Raw genomic sequence first — 24,988 nt, forward strand, 5'->3', positions numbered from 1 at the left:
ATAAACGCTTACTAAAATTTCGAATGGTATTGTTTGCCACTCCACCATCCTACCTGCCAGGTGTTGTTGAAAGCTGCTACGATGTAGGCTCGCGTAAAATACGAGGAGCGTTTATAGTAGACAGTTAAACGTCAGTTTTTCCCTATTCAACCCCAAGGTTCTGAGACACGCACCCCTCACAGTGATGGAAATGCTGCGCCATTTGCGCCAAATTGCGCCGTGAGCGAAAGTCTGCTACATCTTGCGCCAAGGTGCCATTCTGGCTAAGAATCGCGCCACACCTGCGCCTAGATGGGGGAAAAAAATATATCATTTTTTTATTGGTTGACCCTAATATTCAAAGAAGTAGGAAGGAAGAAAAAAGAAAACGGTAGGAGATATGTATTTCGCTGCGTCTCTACTCACCGTATACGTTGTTTCATCTTAGGTCAGAGCACAGTCGGAGGCTCGAACACATACATCACGAACACACATAGTAAAAGCGCAAGTCACGGGACATTCGATGCACTCGATTGGTTTAATTGATGAAAAAACAATTGCAGGAAAATGGTCGAATGTCTATATGTCGCGCTGTGACGTCCTTTGGTTGATCCCATTGGCTCGTAGCGTCGGCTGCACTTTAAATTAAGGTGAAACGAAATTTTAACATTGCTCGTCCACCGCGCTGGCCGGTTGGTGCGCTGGCGGCTTGATCGCCGACATTTTCTAAACTTTCCGACACTGCCGGCGATGTGAGGAGCCAAAAGTCGCGAGAAAACATTGCAAAATAGTAGGATAGCGGATACTGCGATAAGACAGAACCAGGCTCTTGTACTTCTGGTGAGATCACTTGATTACGTCTGCCATATGCTTCCGTGGCGCCTCTCCCCAGCCCCACGCGCGTCGAGCTTCACCGCCTTGCTCCGGAGTGCTAGGAGTAGCGGCTGACATGGGTGAGCATCTGGTTTAGCACGATATACATGCAAATTATGCTCAGTACTATTCCAGGTCCACATTCTTTGGTCTCGATTATATGATCTAGTTTTCAAATGCTGCGTCGAGAAAGAAAGAAAAATACGCTGGTGCTGTATTTGAATAAATGTAAGCGCAAGAGTAGATTTTCATAATATTTGTGGGTGGTTGTTTTTTTCCAGTTTATAATATTCAAGTCTTGAGTTTGGTAACGATAGAATTTGGTAGGCGCATTTTACTGATAGAGGTGTTAGCGATTGCGTTGCTTTTTGGTGGCAAATCAAAGCAAATTGTTGTATGTTTATACCGCCGGAACTTAATCTGCCTCAGTGGGCGTCCGGTGTCGGTGCCGTGGCTAAATTGCAGATGAGCAATTTAGCCAGTGCGGTACAACCGCTAGCCTTGGGTCTTTAATCTGCACCACGCAGTAGTGACATTCGTGGAATTTTACAGAAATTATACATACAGGCTAAATAAATTATCGGGTGTAAAAGTGGGAGCGGAGGGAGGCTTTACCCAAACTGAGGTGTGACTCATTTCTTATCAATTTGTTTAGTACCCATTGTAAACGGGACCTGCTCTGACCAGAGCCTTATTTCTAAAAAGAAAGCTCTGTGTACCTTTTGCGTCCTATTTGTTCTTATTACAAAGGGTAACGAGTAATATGCTTCAATATTAAAGATAAGCCCTCAGCCATTATCAAATATAAACTCATTTAGCGATGCAGACAATTTTTTTTTTCAAATGATATGCTAACAGACGTTGGCATCTGCTACAGAAGCGACAGTGGCTGCTCCAAACGAACATTTCTCCTGCTACGGAACCTGCTCCAAAACGTCAAATGCCGCTTCTATCACTGCCCTCGGAAAAGCGTCATAAAACATGACTTCAGCCGAACAACTGCAGGGTGTCCCAGGTCACCAGGATCTGATCTAAAATTGACCGTAAAAATCGACGGCTGCACGGAGCAATCTAAACTTTTCGTCAAAGATGTATTCCACAGGTCGGTTTTTTCTTGTAAAATTACGAAGCGTAGCTTTCTTTCTGTAAAGAATAGCGCCAAGAAACTTGCGAGGGTCAACGGCGACCAGACGGCGACGCAGACAACCAAGTCGAGTTGCGGGGCGCGTTTGGCGCTCGTATTGATAGATAGCGCTACCTCTTTATCGAGACTGCTGGTGACCACCGTGGTTTATTAAAATGAACATAATCTTTTTGTAATGTACCTTTGGTTAAAAAATAAATGCGGACAATAAAAGCAAAACTTAAAGGGAAAACGAAAAAAAAAAAAAGAACGGGTTTGCATAACGACGGCGCTTTTGCCAACGGATTTCGTCTGCGTGTTGTCTTCTTTCTTGCGCTGGTCGGCTACACCTTCGGACGCTGCTCCAGACGCCATCTATCAGTACGCGGGTCAAACACACCCCGCATCTCGACTTGGTCGTCTGCGTCGCCGGTCGCCGTAGACCCTGGAAAGTTTCTTGGCCCTATTTTTTTACACAATGAGAGCTCCGCTTTGTAATTTTACAAGAAAAACGGACCTGGTGAATGACACATTTAACGAAAAGTTTAAATTGCTACGTGCAGGCGTCGATTTTTACGGCCCATATTAGATGTAGCCTGGTGACTTGGGACACCCTATATTTTCCGGAAGAATTATAGACGGCGATAATATAATATTATTTATATTAATACTAATTAGAACCCCGGAAACGTACTTTTTTTTTATTCCTAGGCCCCAAATGCGTTTTGCATCGGATCAATACCGACCAGCTTTCCAATACTGTAAAACCCTTTATTTTCGTGGCCTCTATATTTCGCGAATCGGTCACAGAGGACGTAATCGCGGCCACTAAGTTTCGCAAATTCCAGGCGCCTGCATTGAAACTCTTAAGGACCGAAATTTTCGCGTGCCCCTAATTTTCGCGAACTTTTCAATTTGCGAAATTCGCGAAAATTAGGGGCTCACCAACATTGGTCTTACAGTATCTTGAATTTCGGCCCACCACAATGAAGAACCCCATTTTTAACACGTCGCACGCGTCCAAATGACAATTTCGTTGTCCGTGAAATTGTCTCATTCCCCATTCCCCGGAGAAAAGGGAATATCCCGCAGCCTTGCCCATGATGCTTTCGGACCACTCTATACCCTATTTCACCTTATAATGTACCGCAGCAAAGGCTACAAGCGCGAGCTCTTTGCTTTGGGGCAGATCTCGGTGGCACAAGCTCTCGTGTACAAAGTGCAGCTGCCAACGCTATGAGCTCGCGCTCCTAGCCTTCGCTGCGGTACAACATAAGGTGAAACCACAATGTCAGATACACTCTTTAGGTGAGGACACGACGGGGCTGAACGCGCGGCGCGAGGAATCAGATAATGTTCGTTCGACGGCCATCCGAAAGGCTGTATCATTTCGCTGCCACCGTGCCCGCGGCTGACAGTGTCGCCGGCGGCCAAACGGCGAAACTGTGTGAGAGCGAAAAAAATTATCTCGTTGCCATGACACCCCCGTACACCGTGGTCCTTCTGAACGTGCGACAACCTCGCTGGAGCTCTGTGCGTGTGGTACACGAGGCGGCACGAGCCGTCTTGTACGTGCCCACGGGTCGACGAGTCACCTGCCGGCGCCGCTTGAAACCATACGGAGAGAGAATGAAGAGCGAACTTTATCGGGCACGTCGCGAGGAGCGTGCTGTCCTCACCTGAAGAGTATTATCTTACACCGTGGGTGAAACGGAGTATAGTCACTGGTGAAGTGCGGGGTGTGACCGATAATGTTCTCGCTTCTTGTTTCCTGATTGGTCGTTCGGCCATTCTTATCAGCTAATGCCGCCATCTGATTGGCTGGGGAGTGATAATGAGATGCTCGGGACTCGCCGCACCCTGCGTTTTTGAGGCTGTCACTGACCATGTTGCACCTCACTGTCCACATTCTCGATTGGTTTCAATCTTCCGAACGGCGAAGCTATACGCACTAGGCGAATGCATTGATCTTCTCGTTTCTGTTTCGCAGGTCCAGCTGTGATGCAGAAAGCGCTGAGCGGTGCCGATGCCTATTTTGGTCATTTTGTCAAAGATAGCACGGCCATTCCGAATTACGTGTACCACTGCAACGTTCGCAGGCCCACGTTAGTGTCCATCATTGATATCCAGTTGCGCATGCCTCTCTAAAGTGAGCTCATAATTATTTATAAAACCGTGACAGGGGAGAGGAGGCGTTCCGCAACCTCAGCGTCCATTTCGGCTGGACCAAGCACCCGATGGTCGAGCGCTTCCTGAACTTGGATCCCAAGGTGCCTGTGACGTTTCTCTACGGCGATCAAACATTCATCACCCGCAGCCCCGCCAAGTACATCAAGAAAAAACGCTCGGCCGGCTACGTTGACATCAAGGTGAGACGGTCGCGAGTTGCCTTCCGTTAGTTATTTTGCGGCTCACTTTTCATTGAATGTTTGCTCGTGTGCGAACAGATAAGATACACGCACGCGCAGGTATGTGCTTTCAGAAACGTTCAGGTTTAACCTTAAGCCAACAAGCTCTATTTGGCGTGAAGAAACAAAAGGCGCCGGTTGCCCCGTCTCACATTCTTCTCATTTCATATCCTTGAGCAGTTTGCTGTTTGCGCTGATCCGTCTTTTTTATAACTATGGACACCGTCTTGAAGTGTGGATTCCCTTGCTCGTCTGAGTGGTGATGCTGAATCCGCCTGGCTGCAATTTTCATTCGCTGCGTTATGATTTTTGTGAACATTGTAATAATCTATACACTATTCACCCGTTTCCCAGACTGCAGTGAATGCCACGAGTGGCGCGCGGTGGTGCCTTCCTGAGGCCATGCAGTGATTTCCATACCTCGGTATCACTCAGTCATGAGTGCAATCACACTCATGACACTCACACTCATCGTCAGATTTAAGGTCGCGAGTGAGTGCGCTAGTCTAGGAAATTGTGCGTGCGAGCGTGAATGGGAGCTTGAGTTTTGAGAACTCATGAGTGTGAGCGTGAGTTCTGAAAACTCACGAGTGTGAGCGTGAGTGTGAGTTCTGAGAACTCATGAGTCTGACTGACCGTGAGCGTGAGTTTTGGGAAGTCATGCGTGTAAGGTTTGAAAAGAGTGTGAGTGTGAGCGTGAGTTCTGAGTACTCATGAGCGTGAGTGGGCATTCCGAGAACTGATGAGCGTGAGTGTTATAACTTTGAGCTGTGAGTGTGATGACCGTGGTTACCTGCGAGTGTGATGACCCTGAAGAGCTGTGAGTGGGATGACCCTGATGACCGTGATGATCTGCGAGCGTGATGACCTGTGAGCGCTGGAATTTGCTTGAACTGGTTTGGTCACGTGATTTCCCAGGGCATTTTAGTGGGTGAAGAGGTTCTCGCTTCGCAACAGTGCTGCGCGGCGTTGAGGTTTGGCCGGTATAACCTGCGCTGCTGTGGAGAGCGTTCGCTCGATCGTCGATTCTCGGCAGTCGAGGCGCCTATGGACTGACGGCGTTTTGCCGTGTGGCGCGCGAAGAAGGTGCGGCGGCGTCGAAGCTGGGCAACCGCTCCAAGGGGCCTCATACGTGGCAACAGACCCTTTTCAAAAGTTCATCGAGCAACATTGGCGGTCACCGTTGCTTGCTCACGAATGCTCGTGATTGGATCCGAGTCCTTGCCGAACGCTGACGCAGCGCTCGTGTCCTATACGAGCTGAGCCGAGTTCACACCTGTTGTGCACTCCCTCACAGGTATAGAACAACCCGCCAGTGGCAGAGTCCCGGGCCGGCTTTGCTAGAAACGGAGTCTGAGTGAAGACTGTGTGACCATTTTCTTATGTCGTCAGCCCTTTTCCTGTGGTAGGGAGAACTAAAGCCCCTTGGTGTTTTAAAAGTAGCTCAAGGTGCGTCGACGCACGAGGCACGTGCAACGTGCAGCCCTCGGGAAGATCATGGCGGCACAGCGCAGCACTGAGCTAGATTTCAGACGCCATGAATTTCCCAGAAGTGGCGCGGGGCACGTGTCTCAAGCATTTCCACAACAATGAATGGCGCCACTTTTCCCAGGATGGAGGGGCTTTAGGGAGAACCGCTGCCCATGTTATTACTTTTTTTCTCTCTCTATACTCCGTTCACCCTAATGCCTCATTCACACTGGGCGTTGAACCGCGTTCTCGAAGCAGTTGCGAACGCGATTGCTGAATGATTCAGTGGAGCTTCACGCGCATTGGACGATGAAAACGAGCGGATCTGCTTAGCGGTTACGATTGTAACGCCAGAGTGAATGCAGAATTAAGCTGAGACTAGAAGCTCTGCCTTCAGCACGAGCTTTCTGCTTTTGTTAACACAAGTGTGAACAGGCAGGCACGCACAACCAAAGCACTGCCGAAGCCAGCGAGCTCGCGCTGAAGGCGGGGCTTCTACACTCTAAAAAGTGTCTGCGCGTCTACTTACCCGCAAAACACTCGAAGAGTCAATCTCTGCGAGCTACAAAATCAGCTCAGCGAATTGTGAGGCGGAACATCTGCTCAGACCTCAAAATTAAGTCTGCGCTGTGGCATTACGCAATGCAGCATGACGCTTTGCATTGCGCGATGCCACAGTGCAGTCTTCATTTTTAGGCATAAACGGATGTTCCGCCTCATCATTGGCTGAGCTGATTTCGTAGCTCGCAGAGATTGGCTCTTTGAGTGTTTTGCGGGCAACTAGACGCGCAGGCGTTTTTTAGAGTGCAGTCTCAGCTCAAAGGGTTACTCCGGCGATTTCTTTATGGTCCCCGATTTACTTGAAATTCTGCTCAACACACCAACAAACATCGCTGAAGTAGTATCCCAAATATTAAGCAAATATAGGTAAAATCACTTTTTTTTCTCTCGAAGTTATTGAATTTACAATTTTGGTCCTCACCGTGTTTTTCAAACGGAAAGTCTCTACAGGCTACAACGAAAAAGTGCGGTCAGTGGAACGGAGGGGTTCGCTCTTTGGCCTGTAAAATTTGTTCCCAACTGATTATAAGCAGTTTCATGCTGTCAAACGAATGCTTTAAAAGCTCGCTCTAGTACCCGCGTGCCAGCATGGAACAAAAGCTTGGCATAGTAGTTTTTAAAATGCTTGCTCGACTAGCAAGCCTGCCTGCCACTTAAGTCATATGGCACTGAAAAGTGCGGTTGCATCATTTCCATTTGCCGATTTCACGCAAATTTACGAATTTTGCGATACTAAATAGCATACCATAAAGATTAAAGGCCGGGGATTCAGCAAATATAGTTAGTGGGGTAGCTAGAAAAATGGCCGGAGTACCCCTTTAAGGCTAAACGGAGTATGCACGGTTGCGCCGTCTGAAGGATTAACCAGGCTTGAAAATTTGAGTGGTTATCGCTCCTGGGGTCCATCGTGGCTCCAGTTTGGGTCCACAATACCCACCCGGAGCCAACGTTGGGTATCATCTCGTGTGCTATACTACTTGGGTAGCGTCATACAGTTTTTCTTTTACTGCGAGAGCAGTTAGTGGGACACTTCGCGGCTTTCGTGCCATGTACCGCGCTCCATATCGACGCAGGCCATTTTCTGCACTCCGCCAAAAGATTCCCCATTGACGTCACGCCGCGCGTCACGTCACCGGCTACCTGGCGCCAGACAAAATAACGTTACATTGTCACGTTGCACAGTGACGCCACTCGACTTAATGATGTCGGGGGACACAGTGAGTCATGTGTCATTCAGACGGCACGTGACAATACATCGTCACGTGACACCATGGCGGTACGTAGAAACTTAAACATGAGACTGCTGATAATGGAAACAATAAAAACAGCGTTTTCGTTAATCTTGCCAGGAAGGTTCTTGGGCGTTAAAGGGATACTGAACCAAGCAATTTAATGTCCGTAATAAGTGGCGCACGTTCGTTCCACGAGCCAGCAGCCGCCGGTGTGCGCGAGCACACGCAACCAAAATGACGTCAGAGACCTCCATTCGCGGTTTAGATGACAGTGAAATGTATGGGCTTCGGGCCAAAGGAGAATAAAGACAAGTTTTTCATCAACACAGTGGTCTCTGGTGTAAAAGGTAAGCGATTAATTGGTGTAACAAGGACGTAGCTTTCGCTTGTGGAGATGAAAAACCTGTCTTTATTCTCCTTTGGCCCGAAACCCATGCATTTCACTGTCCTCTTAAGCGCGAATGGAGGTCTTTGACGTCATTTTCGTTGCGTGTGCTCGCGCACACCGGTGGCTGCTGGCTCGTGGAAAGAACGTGCGCCACTTATTGTGGGCACTAAAATCTTTGGTTCAGTATCCCTTTAAAACGAATAAAGCAATGTGGGTGTTAAATAGGTCATGAAACGCTATCGGGTTGGAATGTTCATGACTTTACAGGGGCGTACTGGCCTTAGTCTGGCCCAAGTATATTCGCACGGACCGCCACTGATTCAGAAGCTTCTTTGTCGCGGTGAAATGGCGAGGATAAAAGGGGACCATTTGTTTCAGTCTTGCCTTCGCAAAGCTTGATGACGTGATTGTGGGATCGAAACCACCCGCCTGACGACAGTCGAGCGCGGCTCATGAACTATAAACAAGAACTGCGGGAGTAGTCGGCTTCGGCTCGTAACAATCAAAATGCCTCGGCGGACACTCGAGTAGTGGTTCGTGTCCAACCACTGCGGTGATGAGAATAGCCCAACTCTAAAGCCTGGTTCAGACAGTTGCGTTTGACTGCGTTTGACTGCGTTGCGGCAGCGAGAAACCAGGACATCCCTGCTGCTTATATCGCGTGCCATGATGATTCCTTGAATTGGAGTCCACGCTTCATACGATGCACAGATGTGCCGGTGACTCGCTTTCGGTTCTTGACGCAACGCAGTCAAACGCACTCAAACGCAACTGTCTGAACCGGCCTTAACAATGCCTTGAGCTCAGCAGGCGTTTTCTACTTTGCCGACCCTAGCGCGTGGCTGTGATTAACGTTTGTGGCATAGGACAGGCACCAGGCCACGTAGCCGCTTGTTCTGGCTCCGACTTGAGGGGATGAATGATGCTCAAATTTCTCGAATTTATTTGCCGACTGTTATTGCTCATAAAGAAAAACTAAGGCAAATATATTCGGCTCTTAACGTTAGGGAGTGATTCTGAGTAGTATTTAGCGGAAGTGGAAGGATCGTTTCATGGGCCCCTTTAAGCCGGCGAAAGCACGGGCGTGAAATTAGATGGAACTACACGCTTGAAACTTGAGTGCGTGATTTTCGAAGTGTTCGTCAGTGACCACAAGGCAGTCCTAATTTGCGTCCAATAAGATGGTTTAACACCTTCACGAAATGCTCTCTAGGTAATCCACCCTCATTGGTTCCAAAACGCCATAGAATTTAGGTCATGTGTTTTACTCGGTTTAATACGAAACGCCTGTGCGGACTCCGTGGTGCACGCTTGCACCTCTGCCGTTCATTCAGTCCACCTGCTCCGAAATGACACTTTAGTGGATCCGACGTCACACCTCAGCTGTCACTGTGCATCACCTTACGCGTAGCGTAAGGTGAAGCATCACGACAGCACCACGAAAATTGGGTTTGCCAATTTTTAATTATAATTTTTTTTTTTTATCGCGTGATAAGACATTATTTTGATGGGCATTTCGCGACTCCCGAGGGGGGTGAGGCCACCCAGCGGAAAAGGCGTGATGGGGAGAGGCGGGAAGTTACCACCTGTCCAAGCGTGCACGAAAGCTGGCGCGTGGCCTAGCGGCCGAAATGTGAAACGAAGGAAATAGCATTAAATGCACGCTGTTGGAGTTGGGAATGTCCCGTCCACTCTTCCCTCTTGATTGAAGGCCCGAGCTACGACTACGAGCCGCCTGAGCCAATCGCGTGCGTCTAAACCGCCGTGTCAAATCATAGCTTCGGTTCTCCGTCACAGGGAAGGGAAACGGAGCACAGGTGTCGAAAGGTCTGGGTCATTTCTTTAACTGGACCTTGGACACGACCGCCGGGTCAGTGTTGAATCGGCCTGTGGGATCCAAGAATTGCGATCCCATTCGCGGGTCGCTTTCCCGACACTTATGGCAACACCAACGGTCTGCAGGTCCTCAAGGGCTGCGGCCACAACGTCCACATGGACCAACCGAACGAGTTCAACGACATCGTTAACAAGGTCGGCGACCGTGCCGACAGCCAGGAGAAGCCCGAGGGGGACCAGCCCACCGATCTCGTTCCCGAAGAATGACGGACGCAGCGGGACAAGACACCCGGAGCTCCGTTCCGCGCGGGCGACCAGGGGACCATCAGGGAGTCGGATTGTCGACACTGCACGGTTCCGCTTCATTTCGAAAGGCCGAGTCAATGCAAATGGGTAGTTTTTAAGTTTGGGCTCTGATCACGTGTGATGAGGTCGGATCAACGAGGCTTCTGTTTTTATTGCTCGCGAAATATTTACGTAGTCACCGTTCTTATGGTCTTCTCGCTTTGTCTCCGCCAGTAAAACGTGCGCTTAGGTTGCCTTTCAAATCCTGCCTCGTTTCGACGTCCATAAATATACTCTTTCTCTAGTGTACGCCTCGATCCGCAGTCATTTACAGGGGGTCTAGTGTTTAAGACCAGCGTGATATTGCCATTGTTGTTTTGTTACTTGTCATTATATTTTTGTTTGTGAAAAAAAAAATGTTGGTATTTCGTTGAGGTGGATGAAGCACGTGAATAGTTCGTTTGCCACCGAATTGAATTTAATAAAGGTATTGTTGAGCGTTGAGAATCGATTCTTTTTTTTTTGTTCTTGTTGTAGACTTATTAAGTTGAGAATGAGTAGTCGGTTCCTTTGCAGGCTTTCGAGGACGGCTCTCACACTGCGCCACAGCTTCTCTACGGTGCTTTTTATTATCTTTTTTTTGCAATGTGACAGCTTTTGTTGTGCTTTTTTTCTGTTATTAAAACACTTTGCAGCAGGAGCACATAATGTTCGCTCGCACCTTTCACCTCTTCACCGGAACACCAGTAAGGCGCCGACTGCAACGTTAAAGAGATGCTGAACCGAAATCTGGATTCCACAAAACACCCGGCAAAAGCGTGCAACGGGATACTACAAACTCCAAAACATCGTTCATACAGCAATATCTCGAACGGATGATCGTATTAAAAAAAAAAAAAAGAAAAAAAAAAAAAGGAGACGCATTTGACAGATATGTTTACGTCTGGTTTCTCCGAAAAGGAGAGGGAACGGCCTCGCGTATTCTCCGCCTCGCCGCCTTGAGGGGGCGAAGCGAAGAGAGGAGAAAACGAGATATCTTCACGTCACGCGCCTCGTCGGCCTCGTTCAATCTCGACCTCTTTTTCCAAAAATACGGCCGTCCATTCGAGATATCGCCTTACGAGTAGTGATGTAGGCAAAAGTAAGGTGCGCAGACACAGCAGCCATGGGATGATAAAAATTAAAAATCTAATTTAATGGCGAATTAAGAAGAAAAAAACGTCACAGAAGCAAAAAGAGTGAAGTGGCAAAAAAAAGTTGTATTAGTTTACAAGAAGAACAATCAAAGTTAGACACAAAACCGCTAGAGGCGCGGAGAATGCAAGAACTTACAAAAATAAATTGTTAAATGAAAAAAAAAATAGAATAAAGAATTAAAAATACAAATAATAATAAGACAGGGGCCTGACGTCCGCCGACCTTTTTACAGCGGCACTGTCTACTTCAGGACTTCCTGAAGAAGACAGTGCCACTGTCGAAACGTCGACGGACGTCAGGCCGCTTTCATATTTTTATTTCTATTTTTAATTCTTTATTCTATTTTACATTTAACAATATATTTTTACTGAATTTACTGAAAAGCGTTCCTGCCGTTCCTTCAATTTCTCTCGGCCTTTTGGATATGATCAAGGCCTAACCCCACGTCGCTAGGTCAGATCCAGCCGATTAGCATTGTCTGGTTTCGGGTGGATTCCGCCTCCGGGCAGCTGTCCCCCCATCGGCGGAATAAAATCATTTTAGTGCTTTTCTTTAAGTAGTTACTATTGGTGACGTTAGCTACCAAAAGCGTTGGTGTGTTCGGCTTTCCAAGATTAGCCAAACTGGGATTATTTCTGCTTTCATTACCAGAAATATCGTAATGTAAGGTTGTCAACATTGACGGCGATGTTTTAAGAACGCGATGACTCCAGCTTCCATCGTACACAATGCGACTTGTCACCGTCGATTGGAACACGCACCATCGAATTTGTCGTTCACAACTGATAACCCTGAACCTGTCGTCAAGGGTAGGAACTATAAAAGGACGTCACTGAACACGCCTGCACACTGCGAGCCCTGCACGAGCCTCTCGCTTGGAAGTCTGTCATGGCCGCTCGTGAGTTAATGGAACGCGAACCGTTTTAATTCCAGCATCTCTAGAACCGTTATTTCGAAAATTTCACGCGTTGTTTAAAGGTTCACGAAACGATATCGGCTTGGAATGCTCATGACTTTACAGAGGCGTGCTGGTCCTAGTCTCACCCAGGTATACTCGCACGGACGGCCACTGATTCAGAAGCTTCTTGTAAGGATAAAATTGTAAGGATAAAAGGGGGCTATTTATTTCAGTCTTGCCTTCTCAAAGTTTGATGACGTATTTGTGGGATCGAAACAACGTCGGATCGAAACCACCCGCCTGACGACAGTCGAGTACTGCTCATGGATTGAACACGAGAACTGCGGGAGTACTCGACTTTGGCTCGTAACAATCAATGCCTCGGCGGACACTCGGGTAGTGGCTCGTGTCCAACCACTGCGGTGATGATAACAGCCGAACTCTAACAATGTCTGGAGCCCAGCAGCCGCGTTTTCTACTTAGCCAACCCCAGCGCGTGGCTATCATTAACTTTAGCGGCATAGGATAGGCAGCAGGCCACGTATAGCCGCTTGTTCTGGCTCCAAGTAGTGGGGATGAACGATACTCATATTTCTAGAGTTTAATTGCAACTGCCATAGCCTAGAAAAAAAAAAAACAAAAAAAAACTGTGGCATGTTTATTTGTTTATTTACGTTAGGGAGTTATTCTGAGCAGTATTTAGCGAAAATAAACAAATCGCTTCATGGCACCTTTAAAAGGGTCATGAAACGATTTTCCTACTTCTTCCTCCTTAGCTTTAATCCTCAACTCAAACGCGAATTGTGAAATCACGTGGTCGTGACATTCCTTAGGCACCGGTGCGATAACTCCTAGCTTCAACCGTGCTTTTTATGCACACCATAGAACTTGTCATTTGCCAGTGACGATAAGTTCCGTCAGGGCACTGATTTGTCACAATTGCGAATCCGAATATTCGTTGACGGATTGATTGTTGACGAGCGCATACGCCCGAGTGACGCAGTTCTCGTGTCCAATGCGTGAGCTGGGCTCTGCTGATGTCAGTTTGGCGCCGGTGAAGCGCTTTTGGAACCGCGGATGTATCTTAGTGAAAAGGCGGAGAGCTTTCGAAGGCAAGAAGGTACAAAATAGTCCGCTATATTTTCAAATGTTCGCACCGAAAAGCTGGCTTTTGACTTTCTAGCCTCTTTCTTTCGGCCAACTAAACGATATGCGATTAGTAAAGTCCCAATTTAAAATCATTCATCCCAACCCAAAATTCGTTTCATGGCCCCTTTAAAGGAGCGGTGCAACGTTATCCAATTGGAATGTTTTTCACTTGACACGAGCTTACTGGCACACCTGGGACTCAAGTATACTCACATTCAACGCCACTGGCCAAGAAACTCCTTTGTTGCGGTGTAATTTCAAGGACAGAAGCCATCATTTTCATTCAATCTCTCCTTTGCAAAATTTGATGATGTAACGTGGGGATCGCAGTACACCCAAGTGAGGATATTTGAATGCGGTTCATAGATTGGACCCGAGCATTGCGTGTGCACTCGACTTGGGCTCGTGATATTTGCTAGTTCGAGAAGCATTCGGGTAGTGACCCGTGTCTAATCGCTGCAACGACGACAACAGCCGAGCCATAACAATGTCTGGAACTCAGCGCATGTCCTGCGCTTTGTTAACCCCAGCGCGTGGCTATGATCAACACTGGCGGCATATAATCGGCTCCAGATCACGTGGCCGCTTGTTCTGGCTGCGAGTGCGTGTTTCATAGGTCATTAACGTTAGGGATCCGTTTTAAGCGGTATTTGCGCAAAGTACAAAAATTGTTGCATCGCTCCTTTAAGCGTGGGCGTCGAAACAGGAGTGCGGGGAGAAAGGCAACTCTGCTCCCGCCCACCTCAAGTGGCGTCGGAGGATGGCGCAAGGGGCATAAAGGGGTAAGGGGGGGAGGCGAACGCTCCAGCCCGAGACCATAGCCTCCTATATAATGCGCAGATATTTCAGAAAGGTATAATAAAAAAATTCGGGGGAAGCGATATCCCCCTTCTTGACTACCATCACCCCCACCTCTCTCCCCCCCCCCCCCCCTCCCTTCTCTCCCGAACATTCTCTACGGTATTTTCCCCCGTAGCCCCCACATCTATCAAACACTACCTACGTCACTACCCACATCGTTTCTCAGTGACCCCGGTAGCGTTGTTGACAGCGCCGGAAAGTGAGCTCTCAAGCCGGCGTACAGCGCGCACGGCTCCACAATATCACGAAGTTCAATCTTCGCCTCGATTCCGAAGCGAAAATTTCGACCTCAAATAACTTCTTCCCGAGCTTGTGTAACGTCACTTTGTTGTCACCAATACCTTCCACAAATGACGATCTTGCGACGAGGAAGTTCTGAGTATTCACAGCCCACCTAGGTACAATCTAGACAGCATTGGCTCTAATGCGGCGTAGGGATGTAGAGACACGTCATCAGTGCAGCCGTTCTATCGGCTGGCCCCACGGTGTTGCTTGCGCGCGCTCCGACGAATCTCGCTAGGACTTTGTGCGTCACAATCTCGCTCGAATTTGAACGCCTAGAGAGTTTGGATGATTGACATGTCGTCCCGCGTGATGCCATCTTCGCGAGAGTCCAATCAGCAGGCTCCGCTGAACTTCGGCCCCAACTTTGTGACGATTTTGGCGGCCCCGGGGCTCCAGTGCGTCATTTGCACAGCTGTCCGTCTCGGATTGTTGTGAGCGATCAAACGCACGAACGAGGTCCTAAGTGTTTCACTGGGATGGCCATGCTGTCAAATCTGTCCAAAAATGTGCGCTCTCTGAAAGGCGAGCGAGGAGAGGACAGCCCATATGGCGGTGCAGCGCTTTGTTGACAGCCGTTCGTGCGCACCGCGGAAGGCTTATCCTGCACGAGTCCCTCGTCGCAAAGGTCCCGCTGGATCGGGCTCCTATCGAACAACGCGGTCGTGTGGCCAACTTATCGGCGTAGGGAAGCCCTGGTTGATAGGACATACTATGGCCAGCTTTCTGGGACACGCTGTTTTAGTTCCCGATTCTCACGACACCTGGCGTATCAACCTTGAGCAAGATAGAGTGCCTTCATACACACGCGCGCTTCTGCTTGAGTGGTGGCATCTCAGTCATTTTTTCGCCCAATCGTTTTTTTATGCATTTTGAAGCACGCGCAATCTGGTGCCACTCAGCTCGAGCACGTAGCTTTGGCTAATGCATAGACGCCATTTTACCGCCCAAGTCACGCACCGAGTGCGCAAAAGCGTCACGCACTGGCACATTCAGGGCAACAATGGATGTCTTCACCTTCAGACAGACAGACATGTGGGCACCCTAGAGCAAGATAAACGGAGAATTCGAAGCGCGCGACCGCTATCTGAACCTCTTCCCATGTGCATCTCTCCGGCCTCCCACCCTTTTCACCGTTTGCGTCTGGCCAAATACTTGGCAAATAAGCAATCATCATTATCAGTCGCAGACATTTCACGACTACGCGCTATGCTACGCCGGCGGTCGGTGCGCCAGTGCAAGCCAGTGTCTCGAGGTGTGAAACAACGTCAAATGTGTTGCGTAGTGTTTTCGTTTGATACTATTTCGAAACGATGCACACGATATACCCCGAGTTTCAGCAAACATTCGTTTAGTTTAGGTTTCTAAATTTGGCTTTTAGAAACGAAAAATCTCCCAATTATATGTGTATTTTGCCGTTTTGCGTTCACAAGACAATCTGTTTTTTTCTGTATTGCGTATGTTACTTCAGTGCTGTGCGCCACTAGTATGGTCTAGTTTTGGAATTTGTATCATCTAAACGAGGAAACACTATTGTTCTTTCTTTTAAGGCGCTACCGGCTGTTGGTCAGCAAAGCATTTTGTCTTTAGTTCTTAGTTTTAGTGTTGATTTATTTGGCTCGGGAGAGCCGCGGTACCGCGGAAAGGCAGCAGCCCGTACAATGCAGGCCCGCTGTGCTGCGTCTAGTGAACATAATAATGTGATGAGTATATACATGCATGATGACGACGACATGGATTATTGGTAATGGGGAGGATGGCAGTCCGATTCGCACAAGTCCAGATTTTGTGGAGGTGGGTTCGGCGGGTCAGCAGCGAGCCATGGGGATCTGGCACGCCGTTCGATCGGTGCATGGAAGAGCCCCAGGAACATGATGGTGCTGTTGCTCACTGGGGTCCTTTGGCGTCGAAGCATCAGGCTTCAACGAGGTAGCCCAGTCAAAGTAGAAGCTGGCGCTTCCGAGGAACCTCCGTCACCCGGTGTGTCATCATCTCAACGTCGTCGTCGTTGTGTTCTTTATTTATTAATATGTATAAATAAAATAAGATAGATACGAAGACACACAATCGAACCGACAGCGGCGCGCCGTTCTAGGTATATTTCTAGTTATTTCTAGTTATACACGCCTAAAAGAATTTTTTTTCAGTTTGTGTCTGTAACCGAGCTAAAACTTTTCGTACACAGCCAGATTCAAAGCAAAATATATACAATCCAAGTGTTTCTGACCCTACATAAAAATTGCTTATATTTGAAATCCAGGGCACAAATTTTGACTGTAAACATCTAATTATTATATAGTCATATTATAAGAGCCACATTCTTAGCCAATATGCTCTCACAAACGCATCGTACAAATCTTTTTTTCGATAAGCCTATGTAAAGGTAGCTTGGCCGCTAGCTTCTTGGTGCACGGCGGAGTGCTAACTTTACAGGGGCAAAAAGCGGGCCGAATTTGAAAGTCTGTAGGAATAAAAAAGTATTGATTAAAATACCGAAATTTTAACTGCGGTGTGTGATATGAGTTGGCAGCTAATATAGTCCTTGGGAAATTTACGATTCTTCATTTCAGTGAGAAGAAATTTAATATTTTGTCAAAGTGACCCATAGGACCCAATGCAACAAATATTATATCGGGCCCAGGAATGAAACGTATACAATCCTAAGGTTCAAGTAGGTATTAAATAAGAGTATTACTGCCCTCTATAGATATCCCGGGGAACGTAAGGATTTATGCAGTAGTTTGGCTGAAATGATCATTTTACTGCGTTTTGCTGAGAATAGCCTAGAGAGGGCGCAAGGAGACCGTGTCCAGGAATGCTGGGGATGCGGCGGCCGCTCGACAATGCGACCTTCTGTTTGTGTACTTATCCCGATACTGAGATAATAGTGAGTTTTAGTATTGCGTATATACGAGCGAACGTAAGTGTGCGTTTCCCTTACGTGGTCAACAATGGGCGTGCGCGGAGTCCAAACTGCCGTCTTATATTGGCGCATGGCGTCGACGCGCATGCTCATCGTGGAGCACGCAACGCTAACGCAAACGCACAGCGTTTGCTCCTATACGCAATACTAAAACTCTCCAATGCCTTGCTGTTTAGGGTTAATTATGGTTGTGTACGCAGCTTGATCGAGGGCACACCACGTACGTACAGTACCCCTCAAACTTAATGCCACTACTCGGTTTCCCAAATATTATTCCATGGCCAGTTACTGAACAATAAATCTATCCCTGTACCAGCTGGGATGCCTGCCCCCGGCGGGGTACTGATTGAAGGGTCAAAACTTTACCACGATGGTTAGACCGGTAGTCACAGGAATAGCGGACCCTCTCGTGACGGCGTAAGTTTGGGGAGCACGTACAGACCCCATGTGTACTTGCGCGTTGGTTTCTAGATGTGCGCGTTTGGCTGTACGGCGCAGATTAGCTGGCAACCGACAGTCATATACGGACAGCACCATGATGTTTGATAGGCACAGTCGGTTGGTTCAAATTGGTTCAGCGTTTTCTCCTTTTGGTCCAGTATGTTCAAACATTATTCGAAGTGAGAATAATTGAACGTTGTCAACTTGCACCTGTATGCCTGTACTCCCACCACGGGGCTTCAGGGTTCGCGCAAAACTTTGCTTCATGGTGTCGTGTTATTGCATGCGAAGGGTCTTGGCCACGTTGCTGACGTGAGCAGCTCATACGTGAGCAGCTTGTACGCCGGCAGTCGAGCATGGCCAGTCTGCCTTTGCGCCAACCAGCACAAAATCATTGTTGTGGTTACTGTCATCTCACCCCCGAATGCGCCTTAAAAGAACAACGCAAAATGATGTTCTCTTTTTCTAATTCAGCATTGCCAACGAAAGGCGAAGTTCGTCGAAGAATGAAGACGAACCTTTGAGCCTCTTTTATTACCCAGTTCTGTCTACATTCCATGCTGCTCGGGTGTCACTCAATTGGTCGAACGACGTTTTAGCGAACGCCGACTTTTCATCGAAAGACACTTTAGCGAATGGTCGGCCGCCGCGAAGCGCCGTTTACGGGAGGGCCAGGTGGGTTAACATTTTTTTAATGAGCCGCCGCAGACTGTCGCCGCGAAGCGACGTCATTCGCTCATGCGATATGGACCCGCTGCGCTCGCTGTCGGACGTACGCCTCAGTGAGCAAGCCGCGATGTGCCAGCTTACTCTATCGGAAACTCCCACGTCTGCTGCTGGAGACCGCAGAAGATAAGATGTTTACAAAGAGCAGGAAGAGTTGGGAATGAATCACGATGGTCGCGGTCGCCGTAACTGGACGCCGAACCTGGCAACGGCTGTGGGTTTCGACATTTCGAACTCCGACACAAGTGCCAAAAGGCGCCGAATCAGGCGCATGCATGACATACGAAACAGACCTTTCGCTCGAGTGCTCAGATAACTGCGCGCTTAATCTCCGATCTGCGACGCAAGCTGGAGATTTTCATCTCGAGCGCGAGCGCTTTATCTCCGCTATTCTCACAACATTGGTCGGCCGCAACACGCTGCTCCTGTCAGCTATTTTCTCACTGTAGTCGAGCTTTGGAATCTGTCAACATGCATCTACTTCTCAGCTCCTGGTTAAGCGCGAAATGTTAATACTTTAAATTTTCTTTGGTCATAACGACTAAACATAACCACGTATGCGCACATCGTAATTCTCAGCTGTCGTCAGCTTCAGGTGAAGAGGAAACTACTGTCGGCTTTTGAGGCATTCAAGCGCTGTCGCTCAACACAGAACTCTGGCAAAATGATCAGGTATGTGCTGCAGCTTGCTGCTGCGTTCGTTGTCCTGTGCTGATGATATGATACTCATTCGCGCTGCATAACTATCTCTTCGATTGGCTGGAACCCCACGCATGCATACGGAGGTCGCATGCCTGCATATTTGGGTCCGAAGATCGCAGCTGCGAAGCTTTCAATATGCGGACAAAAAGGCGAAACTATTTCGCCGCGTTTTGCTGAAACATATAGCGACGTTGTTCTGGAGGAGCGCCGAGAGTAAGATGTTTGCATCCGAACGTGTATACGTGACCAGTATGATAACTTTGTTTGACAGCTGTGGGCAAGCACTCGTGAAAACGAAGCATCTGTTCGGCGCAAACCTGTGTATGCTCACGTTGTCTCTCAACGATCCGTCGGTGTAATGAGCCAGAACTGGTAAAACACCGTTTGCATTGTGTAGAATGTGTTTCTCTATGAAAACCAGAGATGTCACGATCTCTGCGCGGCAAAAACTCGGGGTTTTCAATTGTTTTGATTCGCTTCGCCATTTCAGAATATAAGTACACTTTCTTGTAACAATAACGGAATATAGGGACGTTTGATAACAAACATGACGCCTGATCTAACGGTTGACAATAACACGAATGGGTGAGTGCATGGGCGTACCAACCGGGGGGGGGGGGGGGGGGGCAGTGAGGGGGCAAGACATCTGTTTTGTCCCCCCCCCCCCCCCCCCCCCCTCCCCGAAACAGCTGCCACTGGGTAGGGCAAACACTGGCCGGCGGCGCCTAAGGGATACCAAGGGCCCCGCCCCCCGGCCCTGAGGGGGGGGGGGGGGGGGGTATCTGGTTTGCCCCCTAGTAATGCCAAACTATCGATAGTACTATCGATAGTCGACTATTGAAAAACTATCGATAGTCGACCATCGTGAATCTATCGATAGTACTGTCGACGGTTTACTATGGATAGTTTTGCGACACTAGTAGTTTGCGTCGCTCGCTCTTCTCTGTTTCTCGCTTTATTTTTTCAAATGGGACACCAACTACCCCAAGCACTTACCATCCCAACTTTGGTTCAGCTTTCAGTGATGCCGAAGACGGGAGTTTGGGCGAAGAGAGGAGGAAGGGGAGGCGAGCGGCGGTGCGGCAACTGTGTTCGCTCTAGTAGTGCCAAACTATCGATAGTCACCAGAAATCTGACTACCGATAGTAATAAAACTATCGATAATAGGGAGTTTTAGGAGACCTTTTTCGCACATACGGTACGGTACGGTGGGCCCTCCAGTACGCACTGCGCATGCGCTGCGTCGGAAGACTCGCAAATGCGCACTTCGTACCGGAAGGCCCATCGTACCGTATCAGATATGCAAAAACGTTTCCCTAAAACCCCCTAACGTCGCAGGACTATCGATACATTTGCATCACTATTGCCCCCCCCCCCCCCCCCCCCACACACACACACACACTCAAAAACAAGTTGGTACGCCACTGGGTGCCTGAAAGGTACATGTAAGTGCCGGGCTCAGAAGCATGTTCACCTCGATCTCGAGATCGTGATATTCGAATCGGGTATTGCTGCCCTAAGCGTGCCTATGCACGCGGGCTGAGTTCGTGACATTCCTCTTCAAAAAGAAACTTGACGTGTTTTTTTGTTCCGCCGCATTACGAGAGTTCCGTGCAGAATTGGGAAAGGGTTGGGCACGCATCCAGATGGTAGCGGTCAGGGCAGTCCGTCAGCTGACAGTCGGTCAGGCGATATCACGCCTCTCCTCTCTCCAGGAAAGAGGGAACTGCTGAATTGAGCGAAAGTATCAGCACAGCTGTCAGGTGGCACTCGGCACAGCGCCGCCGCCGCATTGAGAACACACGACCTTTCGACCTTGTATCTCGCCAAGTGGAAGGTTAGTCCAGAATAAAGTCCGCGCTATCTGGGTGGTGTCACGAGGGGCTCTCGACAAATCTCGCGTCCAATGTTGTCGCTGATGGTTTGTCCCCGAGAGAAGAATACCCAATTCAAACGAGATAAATGTAAAGGAGTGAAAGTATACAGGCGAGCTGGTTACGAAATATGATGTAAACCCCGTTACGAGGATAGATAAAATAACGGACAAAACGTTATTTTATTTCTCCTTGTCCCAGTGATTATGATGGAGATAAATGTGTTTATCCGTTGCTCCGTTGTGTATCGGCCCTTAAAAAAAAAGAAAAAAAAGAAAAGAAGTTTTATGTAAAATAAATTCTACGGAAGCACACTTTGCGGAAGCACGCTTATCTGTACGCTCTCCAGTGTAGTTCATCCGGGGACAACGTGCAGTGGTCACTGGAAAGTGAAGAGTGCGCGTGCGCAGCTTTAATCGACGCTCAAGTTGCGCAAGCGCAAAACGACCATATATCTTTGACTTCAGTGCTACAGAAGACGAGCCATTTTTCCCCAAAACGTGTATGCAATTTAGATGTCTTCATACCTGCGAGGGTTGATTAGATGGCTGGCAGCATTTTCTGTGGCAAATATTGGCACAGGAAAGAATCTTTACATTGTGAGTGACGGTTACGTTACTTGAATTGTCAAAGCGTGAAGTCAATAGTTCTGCGGCATTCTAAAATATATTAGGTTTCGCCATTAAACTCTGGGTTACTATCCGACCACGGGGAAATGTGCACGTCCTCGTAATACGATATCTAGTCGGGGGAAGACGATGAACGACGACGAAGACGAAAGGTGAGGCAGACAGGTGTTTATTTGCGTTCAAAATTTAAGCATTCTCGTTCGAGGAAAACGTGTTCACATCACAAGAAAGCAACAATCACGTACTCTCCTTCGTTGCACGTGGGCACGTAGAAATTACTGAACATAATTTATTTTCTAGTCGAGAAGAATCGTAGAGACGCTGGAAATATTCCGAAACCTGGGTTTATGTTCAAAGTGTTTCCAAATTTTATTCGTTGCCGCTAAAGTTAATCGAGTCAATTTTACGTCGACTCAGAGCCGAGTGATATTTCTATCAACCATTCGAATTGAGTCGCCCGTCATGAACTGGGCATAATAGGTGCTTCAGTGGCCGAATTAGTCCACATTAGTTGCTTTTTCGTAGCGTTCACTAACCTGTGTGTGTCTCGCAGATGTTCGGACGCCTTTTCTACGATCCGGCGCTACAAGGAAAGTCTCTTGGGGATGGTGCTACGAATCCTCAGCTACTTCCTCACAGCCATCATGCTAAAGCTCCGCGGGTGTTTTTGCTGGTGTCCCACGTCCAGACAGAGTCTCGATGATGCTGAAAGGAGGATCCTCTCGTGTGAGTCTTTTTCTGTCACTACGTGTTATGCACTCAGAGTAACGTAGTCAGAGGGTGTTGAGAGCCTCCCCCCCACTTTGAAAATAGAACCTCGCCTTACATGGCAAGCTATCTTTCTTCTTTTCCAATGGGTCGCCCCTAAAGTTAACAAAAACGTGCAATAATGCTCAACAACAAAACAACAGCAACAACAAAACAACAACAACAACAACAAAACAACAAGAACCACAAAACAACAACAACAACCAAAAAACAACAACAACAAAACAACAGCGAAACAACAACAACAACACGACAAAACAACAAAAACAACAACAACAAAACAACAAAAACACCAACAACTTTGGGCAGCAGGAATCAAGGAACAAGGGCTCTATTGTGGTGGGAACCGATAACCGTTAGTCAAACTTCGCGGAGCACTTGTTTGTGTTGTCCTGGCACGTATTAGAGCTTACATCATGCCTCTCAAGAGCTTCGGCTACGCAATCAGTGATCGAAATAGTTATAAAATTAAATAAATTTCTCAGTGTAGCTGCCACGACAGAACTTGTGAGCTTTCGGTGCTCTGCTCACAAGCTTGCGGTTGTCACCAGCCAAGGTTAATCGGAAATCGGGTGTGTTCTGATAAGATCATGCACGCGTGTCCAGTTGACATTTTTGTTTTTCTTCGTATTTTTATATGTTACTCCCCAATGTGTGGAGGGAACGGAATCACAAAAGGTTTTGAAAAAAAAAAAATTATTTCTTGTAAAAAAAAAAAAAAAAAGACTACATCAAGGCGGCAAACCTGTTTTGGCATTTTGTCATTTTTGCCACGTTTGACGGCACGTAATAAAGAAAGACCAAACAATATAAAACTCCGAAGTTTTTCTCATATAGTAGTTTATAATGGCAACACATGAAACAATTTATAGGATTTTGGGAAATATATATAGCGCGTTTGCCGCCTTGATGTAGTCTTTTTTTTGTTTTGTTTATACGAGAAATACAGTTTTTCTCGCAAAACCTTTTGTGATTCCGTTCCCTCCACACATTGGGGAGTAACATATAAAAATACGAAGAAAAAAAATGTAAACTGGACACGCGTGCATGATCTTATCTGAACACACCCAATTGCACTTGGCTTGACGCAGTCATGAAGAAGCCCTACTGCGGGTTCTTCGTGGACATCGGGCGCGTGAGCGACATCCCTCGGCGCAACAGCCGCATCTGGACGGTTGTGGTGGACCCGGACGACGGCTCGTCGGACTCTGCGCGGCTGCCCCTGGTCCTAGTGCACGGCTACCTGTGCGGCTCGGCACTCTGGGTGCTCAACCTCGAGTCCCTCGCCAAAAAGCGCACCGTGTACTCCATCGACCTGCTGGGCTTCGGCAAGAGCTCCAGACCCACGCTCAGCAGCGACGCGCGGACGGTCGAGCTCCAGCTTGTACAAGGTGAGCCCACGACCTGATCTCACCACATGTGTAGATGCGTAGGCGGAAGAAAATTCAGAAACCATACACGACTTGCATCGACGTCCCATCGGCGGTCATTGTGGTGACCTTGCTGCTGGGCGCGTACCTTCTGCAACATACGTTTTGCACAGCAGGATTTGTTCTTCTTAGTAAGAACAAGTAGGGAATGACCTACAGTTTTGTGCGATGACGTCACATTCAAGCCTTGTATTCGCGACAAGGAGCATGAGCTTCAACTATCTTCACGTGCAAAGGCTTTCGCTTGATCGATGGGTAGGAAGTTACAGCTACAATAATTATTGGGGGAAAAAGCGAGTTCGAGGTAAAGTTTATAGTAATTTTGTCTTTTTTTATTCGTGACATGAATACGAAAAGCATGACTCGTCAGAATGCTGTGTTTTTATACTAAGTTGTCTGGAACGCGTGTCCGCTAGCTTATTGTGTCTAGCGTCCTATTCCGCCTATGCATAAAAGTGGTCACAAAATGGCGGCAAATGACGTCACCAAAGACGGAGTGTCATGCTGTCGGAAGTTGCGATCCTAAAGGCCCGTTCACACTCTTGTGACCGAGTAAGACCGAGAGAGACCAGACCGGTTTTTAAGCCTCTTGCGACGTCTTAGAACCAGATGCGCCGCTGCGGAGCTGGTTCTAAGATGTCGTAAGAGGCTTAAAAACCGGTCTGGTCTCTCTCGGTCGTACTCGGTTGCAAGAGTGTGAACGAGCCTTAATGGTTGGGAATAAAAGTTATAAAAAAAAGGGGGAAAAAAAAAGGACCATGAGAGCATGCGAGTGTCGCGGTCGTAGCGGCGTGTCAACTTCTGGCTGCCGAAGCTTCCGTGGACTGTCACAGTGGAGAGCGACCTGCAGCAGAACAGGCCTCTGCCACATACAGCACCGCACTGCTGTGACACTGCGAGGATCGCGACCGGCGACAACATGGCACTTCTATGACGTCATCAGGCGGAAATTG

At 48.0% G+C, this 24,988-nt stretch overlaps 2 protein-coding genes across 2 annotated transcripts in view; both read left to right on the forward strand.

Moving 5' to 3' along the window:
• Window positions 1-10,659, forward strand: part of LOC8039825 ((Lyso)-N-acylphosphatidylethanolamine lipase) — a 52,159-nt gene extending 41,500 nt beyond the window's left edge. Inside the window, exons 6-8 of the mRNA XM_040501153.2 lie at window positions 3,966-4,080; window positions 4,158-4,344; window positions 9,997-10,659. Coding sequence (XP_040357087.1) covers window positions 3,966-4,080; window positions 4,158-4,344; window positions 9,997-10,137 — 443 coding nt within the window. The 3' untranslated portion in view covers window positions 10,138-10,659. The remainder of the gene's footprint in view (window positions 1-3,965; window positions 4,081-4,157; window positions 4,345-9,996) is intronic.
• An 8,278-nt stretch (window positions 10,660-18,937) lies between these two features.
• Window positions 18,938-24,988, forward strand: part of LOC8030959 ((Lyso)-N-acylphosphatidylethanolamine lipase) — a 45,185-nt gene continuing 39,134 nt past the window's right edge. Inside the window, exons 1-3 of the mRNA XM_029980094.4 lie at window positions 18,938-19,304; window positions 22,391-22,563; window positions 23,697-23,996. Coding sequence (XP_029835954.2) covers window positions 19,297-19,304; window positions 22,391-22,563; window positions 23,697-23,996 — 481 coding nt within the window. The 5' untranslated portion in view covers window positions 18,938-19,296. The remainder of the gene's footprint in view (window positions 19,305-22,390; window positions 22,564-23,696; window positions 23,997-24,988) is intronic.

This window comes from Ixodes scapularis, unplaced genomic scaffold, assembly GCF_016920785.2.
Source record: "Ixodes scapularis isolate PalLabHiFi unplaced genomic scaffold, ASM1692078v2 PGA_scaffold9__187_contigs__length_104089568, whole genome shotgun sequence".
Lineage (NCBI taxonomy): Eukaryota > Metazoa > Arthropoda > Arachnida > Ixodida > Ixodidae > Ixodes > Ixodes scapularis.